A 14,320-nucleotide genomic window follows, 5' to 3' on the forward strand; every position below is an offset into this window, starting at 1 on the left:
GGCTCACTGCAGCTCCAACCTCCCAGGACTCAAGCCATCCTCCCAGTTCAGCCTCCCAAGTAGCTGGGACTACAGGCATGCACCACCATGCCCAGCTGTCTTTTGTATTTTTTTGTAGAGACGGGGTCTCACTTTGTTGCCAAGGCTGGTCTGGGCTCAAGTGATCCTCCCAACTTAGCCTCCCAAAGTGCTGGGATTACAGGCGTGAGCCACTGCATCCAGCCCCAAATTCTTTGACCAACTACTGTGACATTGCGAATCCAGGAATATCAATGCCTTCACTGGAGGGAGGATCTCCATCCTCAACGCCTGTCACATCCTTCTCTCCCAGAGTCCCCGGCCCAACACAGGAAACTAGGAAACTTCTTCAGTCCCCAATGCTTTTGTTTCCAGGTGGGCGTGCCACCAGGCACCTGGGCCTTCTGCCTTGCCACCATCATCTTCCTGCTCCTGACGACAAACAACCCAGCCATCTTCAGACTCCCACTCAGCAAAGTCACCTACCCCGAGGCCAACCGCATCTACTACCTGACAGTGAAAAGCGGTGAAGAAGAGAAGGCCCCCAGCGGTGAATAGCCATGTTCGGGGAAGAAATGTTCTTTGCCTGACCTGATGTCCTCTCCCTGTGTTCTCCGCTCTGGTTCAATCAGTTGCAGCACTCACCTTCTTTGCCTCTCCTTGCACCTGTGTAGAACCAAGCACACCTGTAACTTTCTTTCCCTGAAGCTGATTTTCATTCTCTGCCAGAATCTCCATAACTATCTATTGTGCGACATTAAGGGATGTTGGTATTACAGTAAAATTTCCGGAGTTAGCAATAAGGTGTGTGACTTAAATGTTGTTGACTTAAAACAAAAACAGTAGTCTTTTGGAAAGGTAATTAACAGGTGATCTTCTTGGCATGTTAAACTAAATAATAGATGCTATAAAATTAAACTTGTTGAGTGGTTCCTAGGCAGACACAGAGTAGGGGGGTAAGTCAGGGGACACAGGCTAGGAAGGGAAGGCTCTCTAGTGGCTGAGCTAGAGACTAATGACCACAAAGAGAGGAATTTCACACTGATGGGATTTTAAAGTCAAAACAGGGATGACTGGGGCAGGGAATTATCTAAATAAGGAGTCTTAACCATTCAGTGGTCTTTGTAAGGGGCAAGGCAATATTCCATAGCAGGGAGGAATTACTAAATTAGAATCCTGTATATGACTTTATTATGGAGGATAAGCATTTCTTAGTTTAGGTCAAACCAGCATCTCTTTAAAATTTAATTTTTTTAATTTTAAGTTCTGGGATACATGTGCAGAACATGCAGGTTTGTTATATAGGTGTATATGTGCCATGGTGGTTTGCTGCACCTATCAACCCGTCATCTAGGGTTTAAGCCCCACATGCATTAGGTAGTTATCCTAGTGCTCTCCCTCCTCTTGCCTCCCATCCCCCAACAGGGCCCAGTGTGTGATGTTCCCCTCCCTGCGTCCACGTGTTCTCACTGTTCAACTCCCACTTATAAGTGAGAACATGTGGTGTTTGATTTTCTGTTCCTGTGTTAGTTTGCTGAGAATGATGGCTTCTAGCTTCATCCATGTCCCTGCAAAGGATATGAACTCATTCTTTTTATGGCTGCATAGTATTCCATGGTGTATATGTGCCACATTTTCTTCATCCAGTCTATCAAGACTTTGCTATTGTATACAGTGCTGTGATAAACATATGTGTGCTTGTGTCTTTACAATAGAATGATTTATAATCCTTTCAGTATATACCTAGTAATGGGATTGCTAGGACAAATCAAACCAGCATCTCTAAGCAGAGATTTCAGTTAAGGAAAGTACCTGAGTTCCATGTGTAAAAAGCTTGGGAAATTTACTTCATTCTTCTATTTGCTTGTGAGCATGGGAGGCTTTATGAAGTGTATGATACTTAAAACAAATAGGTAGCCCTGACTATAGAAAGACAAACAATTACCTATGAATTTCATAATTTTGTTTCTCAACTATAGTCAATAGCTTTCATTTGGTCTTTAAATATATATATATATATATATATACATATACAAAGATATATATAGATCGGGGTCAGCAAACTTTTTCTGTAAAGAGCCAGATAGTAAATATTTTCTGCTGGGAGGCCATATATTCTCTTTGGCAAAGTCTTAACCCTGTCATTATAGCATAAAAGTAGCCATAGACAACGTGTAAATGAATGAGTATGGCTATGTGTCAATAAAACTTTATTAAACAGGCAGTGAGCTAGATTTGGTCCACAAGCTGTATTTTGCAGATCCCTGATAGAGACAGTCTACATACTAATGCTTACAAACTGGTGGGCAGTGCACAGGCCCAAACAGACACCACCAAGTCCCTTGCGACATAGCAAAGGGGTTTTACGTGCTGGTGACGGCATGAAGACCCTCAGGAAATGGAGGATACCCAGAAAAGTGACAGTAGCATGACGAATCAGGAGGACCTGCTCTGGGGCTGCTGGAGAACTAGGATACCCAGTGATGTGCACTAAGGGGTGCAGTTTTAAACCAAGACCTGCCTTCTACATTGTCTGGGAACTATTTCTAAGGTTCACTCTTCTCCAACCTCTCACTCTGTTGTTCTCTCATCTGCCAGAAAGCACACCACTCTTGGACAAAGAAAAACTGATGACCCTTCAGTGCTGGAGTTTTCCAGGCAGGAAGGACAGGGAGGTTCAGAGAATCCCAACGTTTGAAGGGAGTGTGAAGATCAGGTGGTCCCATCCCATGATGCATGAAAACCTCTATAATATTAGGATAAGGGCTTCAGTTCTCTGCCGGGTTTCCAGAACGGATTCAATTACCCAAAATGGAGGCAAGACTCCCAAAGTATTTTAACAACAGATAACCAGAACCAGAGACCCCATTCATTGCCCTAGAAAATCCCCTCCTGTCTTCATTAAGCCCTTTGAGGCTGTCCACCCAAAGCATTGGGTCTGATTGGGAACTGTCTTTTAGCCATGCTTACTGGATCCCCAGGAGAGGAAAACTATTTGGATATAAAAAAATTATTTCAGCTGATTTGGACAAGATTATCGCTTTCTTTTCCCACCAACTCCCCCCATCTCCCCCACCCCTGCCAACTCTTCACCTCATCTCACGAGACTGGAGAGCTCCTGGAGTGATCTTGTCCCACCTTCCCCAGGGCTTCCCCACCTCATCTACCTGCTGAATGGGTAGGTAAAAGATCTCTAAACTTACAGATTCACAGCACCAACATGAGGTTGCATGGGGGCAGGCCATGATGAGAGAAGAAGAAGGGTTTGGGGACCCATATTCTGGCAGTTTTTCTACCATCACCCCAAACTACAAGCAACAGCTCTTGGCTGTACAAATGAGAGTGTCTATGTTGAACATAAATATGCAATCATTAAAGATGTGTCAGTTTGGAAAGAAAGGGACTTTAGAGGAGGCCGTGTCTCAAATTCTTTCCCTATCTCACCCATCTTCCACTTTCCCTCTCCCAGTCTCTGCCCTCCCCAACACTTTCTCCCATCTTTATCTCCTCTCATACAACACTGATGAATTCTATCAGCCATGACAGTCTTGTCCTGCTGCACTTTAAAATGGCAGATCTTAAATCATCTTTCCAGTTTCTTCCATAATTGACATAGTCAAGTTTTCTGCTTCATCTTGAGTCAAGCTTGAGCATTTGCTAAGATATAATCAATTTTCTTTAGCTTTAAATGTTTGTGGCCATAGAGTTACTTATAATGTTCTCATAGAATAATTTCAGTCTCTCCTGTATGCATGGTTTTATCCCCTTCTCATTTCTACTCTTACATAATTTTGTTATCTCTTTTCTTTAATCAGGTTTGCAAGGGGTTCATTAATTTTATTGACTTTTTCAAAGAAGCGATTTTGGATTTATTTGTCCTTTCTACTTGTTTTGGTTTGTTTTCTATTGATTTATTTTTCCTGTTTTCTTAAGGTTTAAATGTTATTTTCTAATGTTTTAAAATTGATGTAGAATTCCTTCATTTTAGGTCTTTCTAACAACAAAGCCATTTACAGCTATTAATTTTCTCCTGAGTACAGCTTTAGCTGGATACTATAGGTTTTAGAATAAAGGAGTCTACATTTATCATTTTTTAAATAGTTTGTAATTTTAATTTTTATTCCTCTTTGGTTGTTTGAGGATTATTTAATAATGGGTTTCTTAATTTCTAGCATTGAGGAATCTTTTGATTTTTTTTAACTTTGTATATCTAGTTTTATTGGATTATGAGCAGAAAACATGGCCTGTAAAAATCTTTATTTTAAAATTGTGTGAATTTTTCTTCATTGTCAAGTACCTGATTGATTTTGGACATATAAAATTAAATTTTACTTTGAAAGAAATACATATTAAATTGATTTGTTAATTGTATTATTCAATTTCTCTATGTTCTTATTTTTTTGTATATGGGGTCTTAATTCTGAAAAGGGTTTGTTAAAAATCAACTATAATTGTACAGTTTCATTAGTTTACCTTTGCATTTCTAAAACATTTACTTCATATAATTAGTTACCACATTGTTTGATGCCTATTAATTTATGACAATCTTTTTCTTCAAAAATTTTGCCTATTATTATAAGTTACCCTCTTTATTCTAGTTAATGCTTTTTTTTTTTTTTTTTTTTTTTTTTTGAGACGGAGTCTCACTCTATCGCCCAGGCTGGAGTGCAGTGGCACCATCTGGGCTCACTGCAAGCTCCGCCTCCCGGGTTCACGCCATTCTCCTGCCTCAGCCTCCAGATTAGCTGGAACTACAGGCACCCGCCACCACGTCCAGCTAATTTTTTGTATTTTTAGTAGAGATGGGGTTTCACCGTGTTAGCCAGGATGGTCTCGATCTCCTGACCTCGTGATTCGCCCACCTCGGCCTCCCAAGGTGCTGGGATTACAGGAATGAGCCACCGCGCCCGGCCTAGTTAATGCTTTTAACCATCACTCCAACTTAACCAGTATTAATGTTGTTGTACCTTCTTTCTTTCTGATATTTTCTTATCCCTTTGTTTTAATCTTTATCATTTCTTTTAATTTTTAACTTTATTACTTTTAACTATATTTTTTAAAAATAACATAGCAATGTTTCATATTTTTACCTAATCTCAGTGTTTCTGTAATTTAATAAGTTAACCTTTTCACATCTTATGTAATAACTAATATACTAGTTTTTTTCTTTCACTTTTTTACTATTCATTTTTCTTTGCTTTTTTGTTTTTTCATTTTTCTCGTTTTACAAGTTTGATCATGATACTCCCTCTTTCTTTCTTCCCTTTGTTAATTTGGAAGGTCCACTGTTGTTTTACATTCTGCTAGCAGTTACTGCTCCTTTCCCAACACTCATAATCAAAAGCATATTTGTCTCTCACGAGGTCAGGAGATAGAGACCATCCTGGCTAACATGGTGAAACCCCATCTCTACTAAAAATACAAACAATTTGCTGGGCATGGTGGCGGGCGCCTGTAGTCCCAGCTACTCGGGAGGCTGAGGCAGGAGAATGGTGTGAACCCAGGAGGTGGAGCTTGCAGTGAGTGAGCCGAGATCGCGCCACTGCACTCCAGCCTATGAGAGCGAGTGAGACTCTGTCTCAAAAACAAAAACAAGGCATATTTGTCTCTTATTATATAAAAACAAGATGAAAAATACTTTTCCCAGACAAGATACCCCATTTCTCCAATGATCTTTCCCTACCCTGAGGAACTAAGGCCTTCGAAATAATTTCACTATTCCCCTCCCCAGCGCCCCAGTACCTAAAATGCTTTTACTTCTCCAGCTATCTCCCACTCCTAAATTGTGCTAAGACCATTTATCATTTTTAATTCTTTCCCCTAGCAATATGCCTCTTCTTTTCACAAGAATTCTTACTGAGCCCCTACATCATACATTCCCAGCCATTCTATCATCCATTTGGAGTTTACCATTTGTATTGAACATGTTACATTTTATTACTCTTTCCTCTGTTCTTCTTCCCCTGTCTTGCTATCTCTGTTCCAATTTATTTATTACTTGTTTACAACTCTTTGTATTTTCTTCAAGTAATATATGAGAGAATATGGTGACATATTCTTTGACCTTTGCATGTCCACAGAGTTTCTTGCCCTGGCAGACGGCGACATTTTGGAGGCGAGGGACTCCTGCCCTGCAGTCTCTCCCCTCAGTGGTCTCTAGATATTGTTCCTTCATTTTCTGGCTTTTGAGTGTTACACATGAGAAATCTGGTGCCAATCTCATTCTTTTTCCTTTGTGAATAACCTGTTCTTTCTTTCTAGATGACAGTTGTCCTTTCTGTCTTCAGAGTTCGGGAATTTTATGAAGCTAAGCCCAGGGGCATGTCTTTTCTCATCAATCCTGCCTCTTAATCTGCAAACTCAAGTCTTTCTCCAGCTTAGCAACTTTTCTTCTAAGATTTGATTATTGGTTTCCCTCCATCTCTTCCTTTTTCTGTTTCTGGAACTCCTATATCCGTGTGATGGGCCTCTTTGATCTCTATTTCGAGTTGCTTATGTTCTTCTTCACAATTTTTATCATTTGTATTTTGGCTCTGCTTTGAGATATTCCTTCCATTTGACCTTCCAGGCCAGTGATTTAGGTCCCAACAATAACCTTTCTTTTCTTCAATTCAATGGATAAGTTGAATTTTTTTAGTTTAAAAATCATGTTTTTAGTTTCAGAAAATCTTTGAGAGCTAAAATAGAAGCTCCATGTGTGTTTGATTTTTTTTTAAATTTTCTATCTCCTCTTGCTCCAGAAATCAGATGCAGCTTCTCACAACTCCTGGCCCCAAGCTTCTGCCCATTCCCCTTAATCCATCACAGATGTGCCCCTGTGTAGCCTGCCCAGGGCCATTTGCCAACTTTCATAAGCTGAGAAACTCTGTCTGCCTCATGGTCTAACCTCATTCACTCATTCATCCAGAAGACATCACATGAGGAACTATTAATGTGTTACTCAGGCCCCAGGATTGACAACAAACCAGGAAAGAATCAGACCAGCTCCTGCCTTCAAGGAATTCATTTTATGGGAATTTACCTGGCCAGGTGAATAGTCTCACCTGAGGTGAAGATGAGGATGTGGACTGCCTGAGCCCACTGAAAGTCACAGCACCACAGGTGTTTTGGGTTTTTTTTGTTTTGTTTTGTTTTGTTTTGTTTTTGAGACGGAATTTTGTTCTTGTTGCCCAGGCTGGAGTGCAATGGCGCGATCTCGGCTCACTGAAACCTCCACCTCCCAGGTTCAAGCGATTCTCCTGCCTCAGCCTCTTGAGTAGCTGGCATTACAGGCACCCACCACCATGCCCAGCTTTTTTTTTATTTTTTAGCAAAGACGGGGTTTCACCATGTTGGCCGGGCTGGTCTTGAGCTCCTGACCTTGTCAGGCTGATCTTCTGTTTAAAAAGTGTTTTAGGCATGATTTTAAGGGTTCCAGGAAGATTTCAGTGCCTTGTCCCCTTGTATCCCCTATCTTTCCATAACCTGCAGCCCAAGCATTCCCAGCCATTCCTTCAACTTAAGGCTTTGAATCTGTTCAACTGTAAACAGTCCTGAGAAGGTACCACAGTAAACATGATCAATCATTTGTATCTTAGGCCAAAGGAGCCATTTCTGAGAACAGTTCTGATGAAAAGAGAAGAAAGAGTACAAAGAAAAATGGGTGGCACATTTCGAGAGGGTCTTTGGCAAAGGAGGGCATGCCAAGATGAGGCCAAGCTGGATGGATGAGGGTCTGGAGCACCATCATCTCACAGGGGATGATGAAGCTGGTTGTGTTTGGCTTGGAGAAGAGATGAAAGAGCTGGAGCCGTGTGTGTCTGCAGTATTAGGTAATGCATGTGGGAGAAGTCAACTTGTTCAGTGTTTCTCCAGAGCACAGAGGGAGTGCACTAGGTACGAGTGATAAGCAAACGGACTTTGAATCAGTGGAGAAGGGCACTTTTTAACAATGGAAGTTGCTTGAGAGATAATGTCCTATAAGGTCCTAAGATTTCTGCCCTGATAGTGCAGGAGCAGGGTGTGGAGGCCGGTTGGAGATGCTTGTTTTGGGTGGGTAACCAGACCAGATTACCACTGCAGCCTCTCTTTCCCAATTCCCAACATTCTGTGATTCTATGGCCCTGAGTTCCCATGGAGGAATAAAGAGGAGTTATCACCGAGGTGGTAAAAAGGTAAGAACATGAAGACCATGTGTACCAAAAATATACCACAAGTGCCTTTGCTACTTTTCTAGAGCTTAACCAGTTAGCCATTTGGCCACTTTACCAAAATGCTCAACATGGTTGCTTACATGGACAAAAGCTGGGGACCAACATTATTCAACTCTCCTTGGCATTGACTTTCTCCTTCCCATCACTCTCCTCTCTGAAGGGACTCTCTTTCTGGTCAACCCTCTAAGATCTGCCTGTCAGGAAACTGTCTTCGCAGCCTGAGTTTGTGGTTATATCAGACCAGTGTGCAAACATCGTGGAACATTTGTTTATGCTTTCCTGTATGAGCCTAAACTTTGTTTTCTTGGGTCATAAAGGTTGTGATGGCCTGAGGACAGCTCTAATCTAAAACCAGGTGGGGGCTGGCAGTTTCAGTATGGGCATGATTTCTACTCAATAAACCATGGTCCCATCTGGTATCTTTAAAGGCATTCACATTTTATGTGAGACTTTTTTTACTTGCCTGGTTTTTCCTGTCTCTAGCCATTCAGAGAAGATGAAAGAATCCACAGGGAGCCCTTCTACCCCAAGTGGAACTAGAAATTCCAAGACCCCAAGAAGGGGGCAAGGGGGAAAATGACAAGTCCTTTTTAACCCTCTGCAAATTGGTAACAAGGACCTCCCAACCCCCTTCTACCGCTGCACAGGCTGCTAGAGCAGAATGAAGCAAAGTAAGCAGCCCTTTGGAGAACTTCCAGCTCCAGCTTGCATTTATTCCACATGGACTTGGGCCCTTTCCCTTGGAGGATCTGACCTCCTCAAGTTTAGCTCCTGGTGGTCAATGCAGGCCTCCTCCCTCTGTAAAGTTGAAAACGTAGAGTTGAAGGAAGCCACGAGCATTGTGAAGAAAACCTTGTTCTGAAGTGAATTTCAATTGAGCCTTCAAATAAACAGTCTGTAGGCACAAATTGATCTCTTGAAGAGCCCTTGGTATCTGAGCTCTAGCCTTTATCTAGCTCTAGTCAAGGGGACAAGATTATACCTTGGCCTTCTGCTTTCCAAGACAGCACTTTATTGCCCCACCCTGAGTCTAGTGTTTGTGACAGATACTCACTACATCTTGAAAAACCACGGTTCCATTTGGCTAATGGAATGTGTATGAACTTCCTGAAAGCCTTCTTAAGCAGTCATTTCCTGTCTTTTCAAATTAATGACATATTGCTCACAGGTGGCTCCCTGTTATGTCTGGAATAGGTGGATGCTTAGGTAGCTGGAGTGAGCGCATCTCAAGAAGTTCAGGAGCCCTTGGGAGAAGCCAGGGCAAGAGAACGAGGGACAGCAGCAAGGACTGAGCCAACAGGCCAGCCAGCAGGGACAAGAAAAACGTGAAGGCTCCGTGTTAACCAGCAGATAGCCATGGGCCCTGAACTAGCAACACAAGGACAGGCCTCCATGCAGGCGACCGACCTCCCCTCCACACCATTCCCCACCACTCCTTGGAATGTGGGGGCCTGCTGGGCTCCTCCCACCCCCTTTGTTTGCTTTCCTTCCTCAGAAGGCCCTCGTGATTAGGACCCCTCTTCAACAGTTCCAAAACACCTGGCACAGTGGGAAGGGGGCCTTTGACGTCAGTGGGGGAGTTTGTCTACTCAGGTGTAGCTAATTTCCTCAGAGTGAGGTTTTGCTTCTGAACCTGGGTAGGCTGCCTCACACCCCACCACTGAGTGTGTGTATGTGAAAGGGGCAGGGCAAAAGCTTGGGGGTTGATGCATGACCCATCATACTCACAAAGCCAAACAAAACATGTTTGGATTGGGCCCCCTCCCCAAACTCCAGGCCCCCAGACCCTATGGCCTCATGGGACTTGCAATGGCCAGCTCCCTAATATATAGATCTCAGAATTCTTCCTGCTGGTGGGGGTTCGTCACACCCTTCTTGCTCTGAGAGGGTCCTGCAGTGAGCCTCCAGGTCTCCAGGACCCCAGTCAGCAGGAATCAGAAGGAAGAAAGGTCTGAAAATTTCCATAGAACTAGAAAGGCAGCATCTAGTATTGGGCTGTGCAGAAATTTCCATTCAGATGCTGATGGCAATAATACTGTTCCCCAGCCTGTGCCCTGCCCCTATGGGGAATTAAGGGAGTTTATTGAGGTGGGAAGGCAAATTGGCCCCCTGAGGGAATAATACTTAAATAATTGCTTTAAAGGCAAATGCTGGAGCGAGAATTCTAATGAGAGGTGCAACTGGGAGGTAACCTGTGGGACAACAGGGAAGCTACCAGACAGTCCCCAGCTCTGCCTCTTTAAAGGAAACCTACCTGATCCAACCAGGTCGGGGGAACCACGGTAGCTGAAGCTAGTCCTCCCCAGGGAGTTTAGGAAATAGTCTTTTGGCAGGAAGGCTAGGGGGGTGTGGGTGAGCTGCAGAAGGGGCATTTGTCTTTCTTCTCCCTGATCCTCCATGGTACCCTTCCTCAACTGGCAGATGTGTGCCAGGCACAGGTTCAGGGAATGCAAGCTAGTGAATTTATAGCAAGTCAGACAGAGGATGAGCTGGAGGGCTCAGGGAGGTGAAGGGGTTGGTGTTTAGGAGAAGTCACAGCACCTGAAGTTGAGGATCAGAGACGCCGCCCAATCAGAAGGAAGCTGCTTCTTTCTAGTCCCGATGATCTAGATTCCTCCTACTGCGTGCAGGAAATCAAAAGGAGCCCAGGTAAGAAGTCCTGGGGGAGAGAGCTGAACCAGGTACACGTCCTAGCCAACAAGACCACTTAATTCTTCAAAGGAAGAGAAGAAAGAAAGGCTAGTCTTGCTCTGTTTCTTCCTTCTGTTGAACTGCATCTGGGGAAGACAGTCCTGGGGTGGGAACCTTACTAAGAATTCCAGAGACAACATAGATTTTGGAAGCTTCAAGCTGGGTAGGCTTTTATAGATGAGGAAACCACGGCTTGTATAGAGACTTGTCCAGGTGGTAAATGAGGCTGGACAAAAGTCCAAGTGTCCTAACTCATAACCCTGAGTACTTCCTGCTCACCTGCTGATGAAACAGGCTCATCCATCAGCCCTCAAATCCCTCACCACCACACACACCCACTGGATGAGCCTTCTCGTTATTTGTCATCCTTTCCATGATTCTATGACCCACAGCTGTGACATCAGTTTGGTTTCCAGGGCAGCACTGTGCTGAGTTGGGCCTCTGGGATGTCACCTCTGGCTAATGAGATAGAGCTGAATACCTTCTGCCCACGATTCATTACCGCGGCTTCCAGGGAAGATGCTTCTGCTCCAGGCTCCTTGGCCTCTCTCCTCAGTTCCTGTACCCCTTCCTCAGAAACACCAATAGAACTGGGTTCTCCAGTGTCCACAAATGTCTTAACATCCCAGCTCCTAACAACCTGTCTCCTCAGGGTCCCCCTTTTACATACTCAGATTACTGTAGACCTAGTCTGTGCAGCCACTGACAGTGGATGTGTCTGGAAGACAAATAGCCATGCCATAAGGAACAACATCCCAGGATATTGAAGTTCTCTGATCAGAGAATGGACAGCCTTGTAAAGTATGTGATATCCTCCAAAACCAGCACCAAATGATATAAGCCTTGGTGGACTTGGTGAGGGAAAGCCATCCTGTGAGGCATGAATGTGCCCAGATGTGATAGGTAGTGCCAGGCCTCTACCTACTATCACCACCCTGGCCTCGTTGGACCCCTTCTCTCAAATGTATACAATGTCCACACCCTTCTGTGTGGCTACATTTACTCTAAAGTGCCTGATTGGTATTGGCTTTCAGGATCATTGTGTTGACAAGGATTCTGAGGCTGTATCTAGACTTACAGGGAAAGAGTGCTGGGATCAATTAGCTACGTCTGCCATAGGTTGCCATAGCTTCTGCATAGCTATGTCTGCCATAGGTAGCGCAGAAGAAGGCATAGAAGAGCATGTGGAGAAAGAGAGTATGAAAGAGAAGCCAGTATACAATTGCTCAGAACTTTCTATGGCCTTTCAGGGGGTATTGCGATTGGGATGACACACAGGTGTTCATTATTTTTTGGTAATTTTTGTAACTCCTTTTGAGATACAAAATAATTCTTCATTTTTTTAATTTAAAAAGTTGCAAATCCATTGATATCATTTGAGAAGGCTCCAACTGTCTGTAAAACACCTACCATTGCAGGAGTAAAGAATCCAAAACCAGGAGGTCAAAAACTTGCTTCCTAACTGATCAGCTGTGTGGCCTCAGGTAAGCCACTTATCTCTGGGCCTCAGTTTCCTTCTGCCAATGCTCAAACTCAAAGGATCACTTGGTTACACGGAATTGCTAATTCCAAATAGTTTCATTAGATTGGAATGTATGTATTGAATACTTTTTATGTGCATTGTAACTAACAAAAGGAAACTCCACTGCGGCCTCAACTTCAAAAGGTGTAGTCTAGAGTACCCTCTGCAAATACAATGGGAATTCAAGGGCTGGAATCATCCATATGGCCAAATAAGCCAAGGATGTCTTCATGGAGGAAGTAGAACACAAACCAGACCTTGAAAGATGGATAGAACTTAGGCAAGAAAAGGGATGGAGGGAGAACAGAGGGCCAGTGATAAGGCCAGAACACCTTGGCAGGGTGTGCGTTGGGAAAGAAAAGGGTGAGGCTTGATGAAGTTGTTGTAAACACATCAGGAAAGCCAGGCAGATGAATTTGAGCACAATATTCTTGGCAATAGGGAGCATGTAGGTTATTGAGTAAGAGAGTGACATAATAACATGGTCTAGCCGCTGAAGCTAAGAATGGATTGAAAGAGGGAAGATCAAAATTAGGAAGACTGATGATACAGACATGCAATTCTGAGGGTGTGGGACAGGGTAGGAACAGTGAGAAGAGAGTGCAAAGTCATTCTGGAGAAAAATCAGTCAGGTGTCCCGCAGTTAGAGATGGGGGGCTCTGACCTTTGTACTCTCTTTAACCTCATTTATGAGGCTTTATCATCAGGTATCATGAGGTTCAATAAGGCATCAACTCATTTATGCTAATTTACATCTTCCCCACGGAATGAGCCAAAGACACCGAAAGAAATGAGATTTAGACTAGTCCTTTGGCCAACAAGTGAGCTGCGTGGGAAGGAGAAGAGAAAGTTTAAAGCATTTGCTATGAGGATGAGTCTCGCTTCTTTCAAGGCAACAGTGACTCATACCCCCACCTTCTTAAAAATAAAAAATTGGCTAGTGGATTAACAAGTTGAGCCTTCCAAGTAATTTTATCTCCAAGTGTTCCCATGGACCTGGTCTTCCTCTTCATTCCATGCATCTCTCATCCACCTCCCAGTCCAGATAGGAAGTCTCAGGAAGACTGGGGTTTTTCTTGAGGAAAGGGAGCCATGGTTTAAAGAGAAATAGATTCGAGAATACCTACCTTAGGCCATTATATTCCAAAGCAGAGTTGAATTGAAAGATTTTGACTAGGCCGGGCACAGTGGCTCACGCCTGTAATCCCAACACTTTGGGAGGCAGAAGCGGGTGGATCACCTGAGGTCAGGAGATTGAGACTATCCTAGCTAACACCGTGAAACCCCATCTCTACTAAAAATACAAAAAAAAAAAAAAAGCTAGGAGTGGTGGCATGCACCTGTAGTCCCAGCTACTCAGGAGGCTGAGACAGGAGAATTGCTTGAACTCTGGAGGCGGAGGTTGCAGTGAGCTGAGATCACACCACTGCACTCCAGTCTGGGTGACAGAGTGAGACTGTGTCAAGGAAAAAAAAAAAGGAAAGAAAAGGAAGGAAGGAAGGAAGGAAAGAAAAAAGAGAGAGAAAGAAAGGAAAGAAAGAAAAGAAAAAAGAAAAGAAAGAAACTGAACTTCCAATGGGGAGTAAGGTTTAGGGAAATAAATCTTAGACTACAAGATAAGAGAGAAGAGACACCTATGTCTTATCTACACTCAGCTCTGCCAATAGCTGTGTGACCTAGGGCAAGACATTCAATTTCTTGTGGCCTCAGTTTCCAAATCTGTAAAATGGGAGAGCCGGACAAGATCATCGCAAAGCCTTTTCCAATTCTAACATCCAATGCCTTAGAGAGTTTAGAGAATGATCTTTGAAAATTTCAACTAAATATAACTTCACAGAAAAAGGTACCATCCCACTTACCACCCACAAGTATCCATATCGCACACACAGAGAATAGC

At 43.4% G+C, this 14,320-nt stretch overlaps 1 protein-coding gene across 1 annotated transcript in view; it reads left to right on the plus strand.

The window, feature by feature from the left end:
* The window catches only part of SLC14A2 (solute carrier family 14 member 2), a 59,411-nt gene that overhangs the window by 19,039 nt on the left and 26,052 nt on the right, over positions 1-14,320 (plus strand). Inside the window, exon 9 of the mRNA XM_034943605.2 lies at positions 394-568. Within this exon, the coding sequence (XP_034799496.1) occupies positions 394-568 (175 nt within the window). The remainder of the gene's footprint in view (positions 1-393; positions 569-14,320) is intronic.

This window comes from Pan paniscus, chromosome 17 (genome assembly GCF_029289425.2).
Source record: "Pan paniscus chromosome 17, NHGRI_mPanPan1-v2.0_pri, whole genome shotgun sequence".
Lineage (NCBI taxonomy): Eukaryota > Metazoa > Chordata > Mammalia > Primates > Hominidae > Pan > Pan paniscus.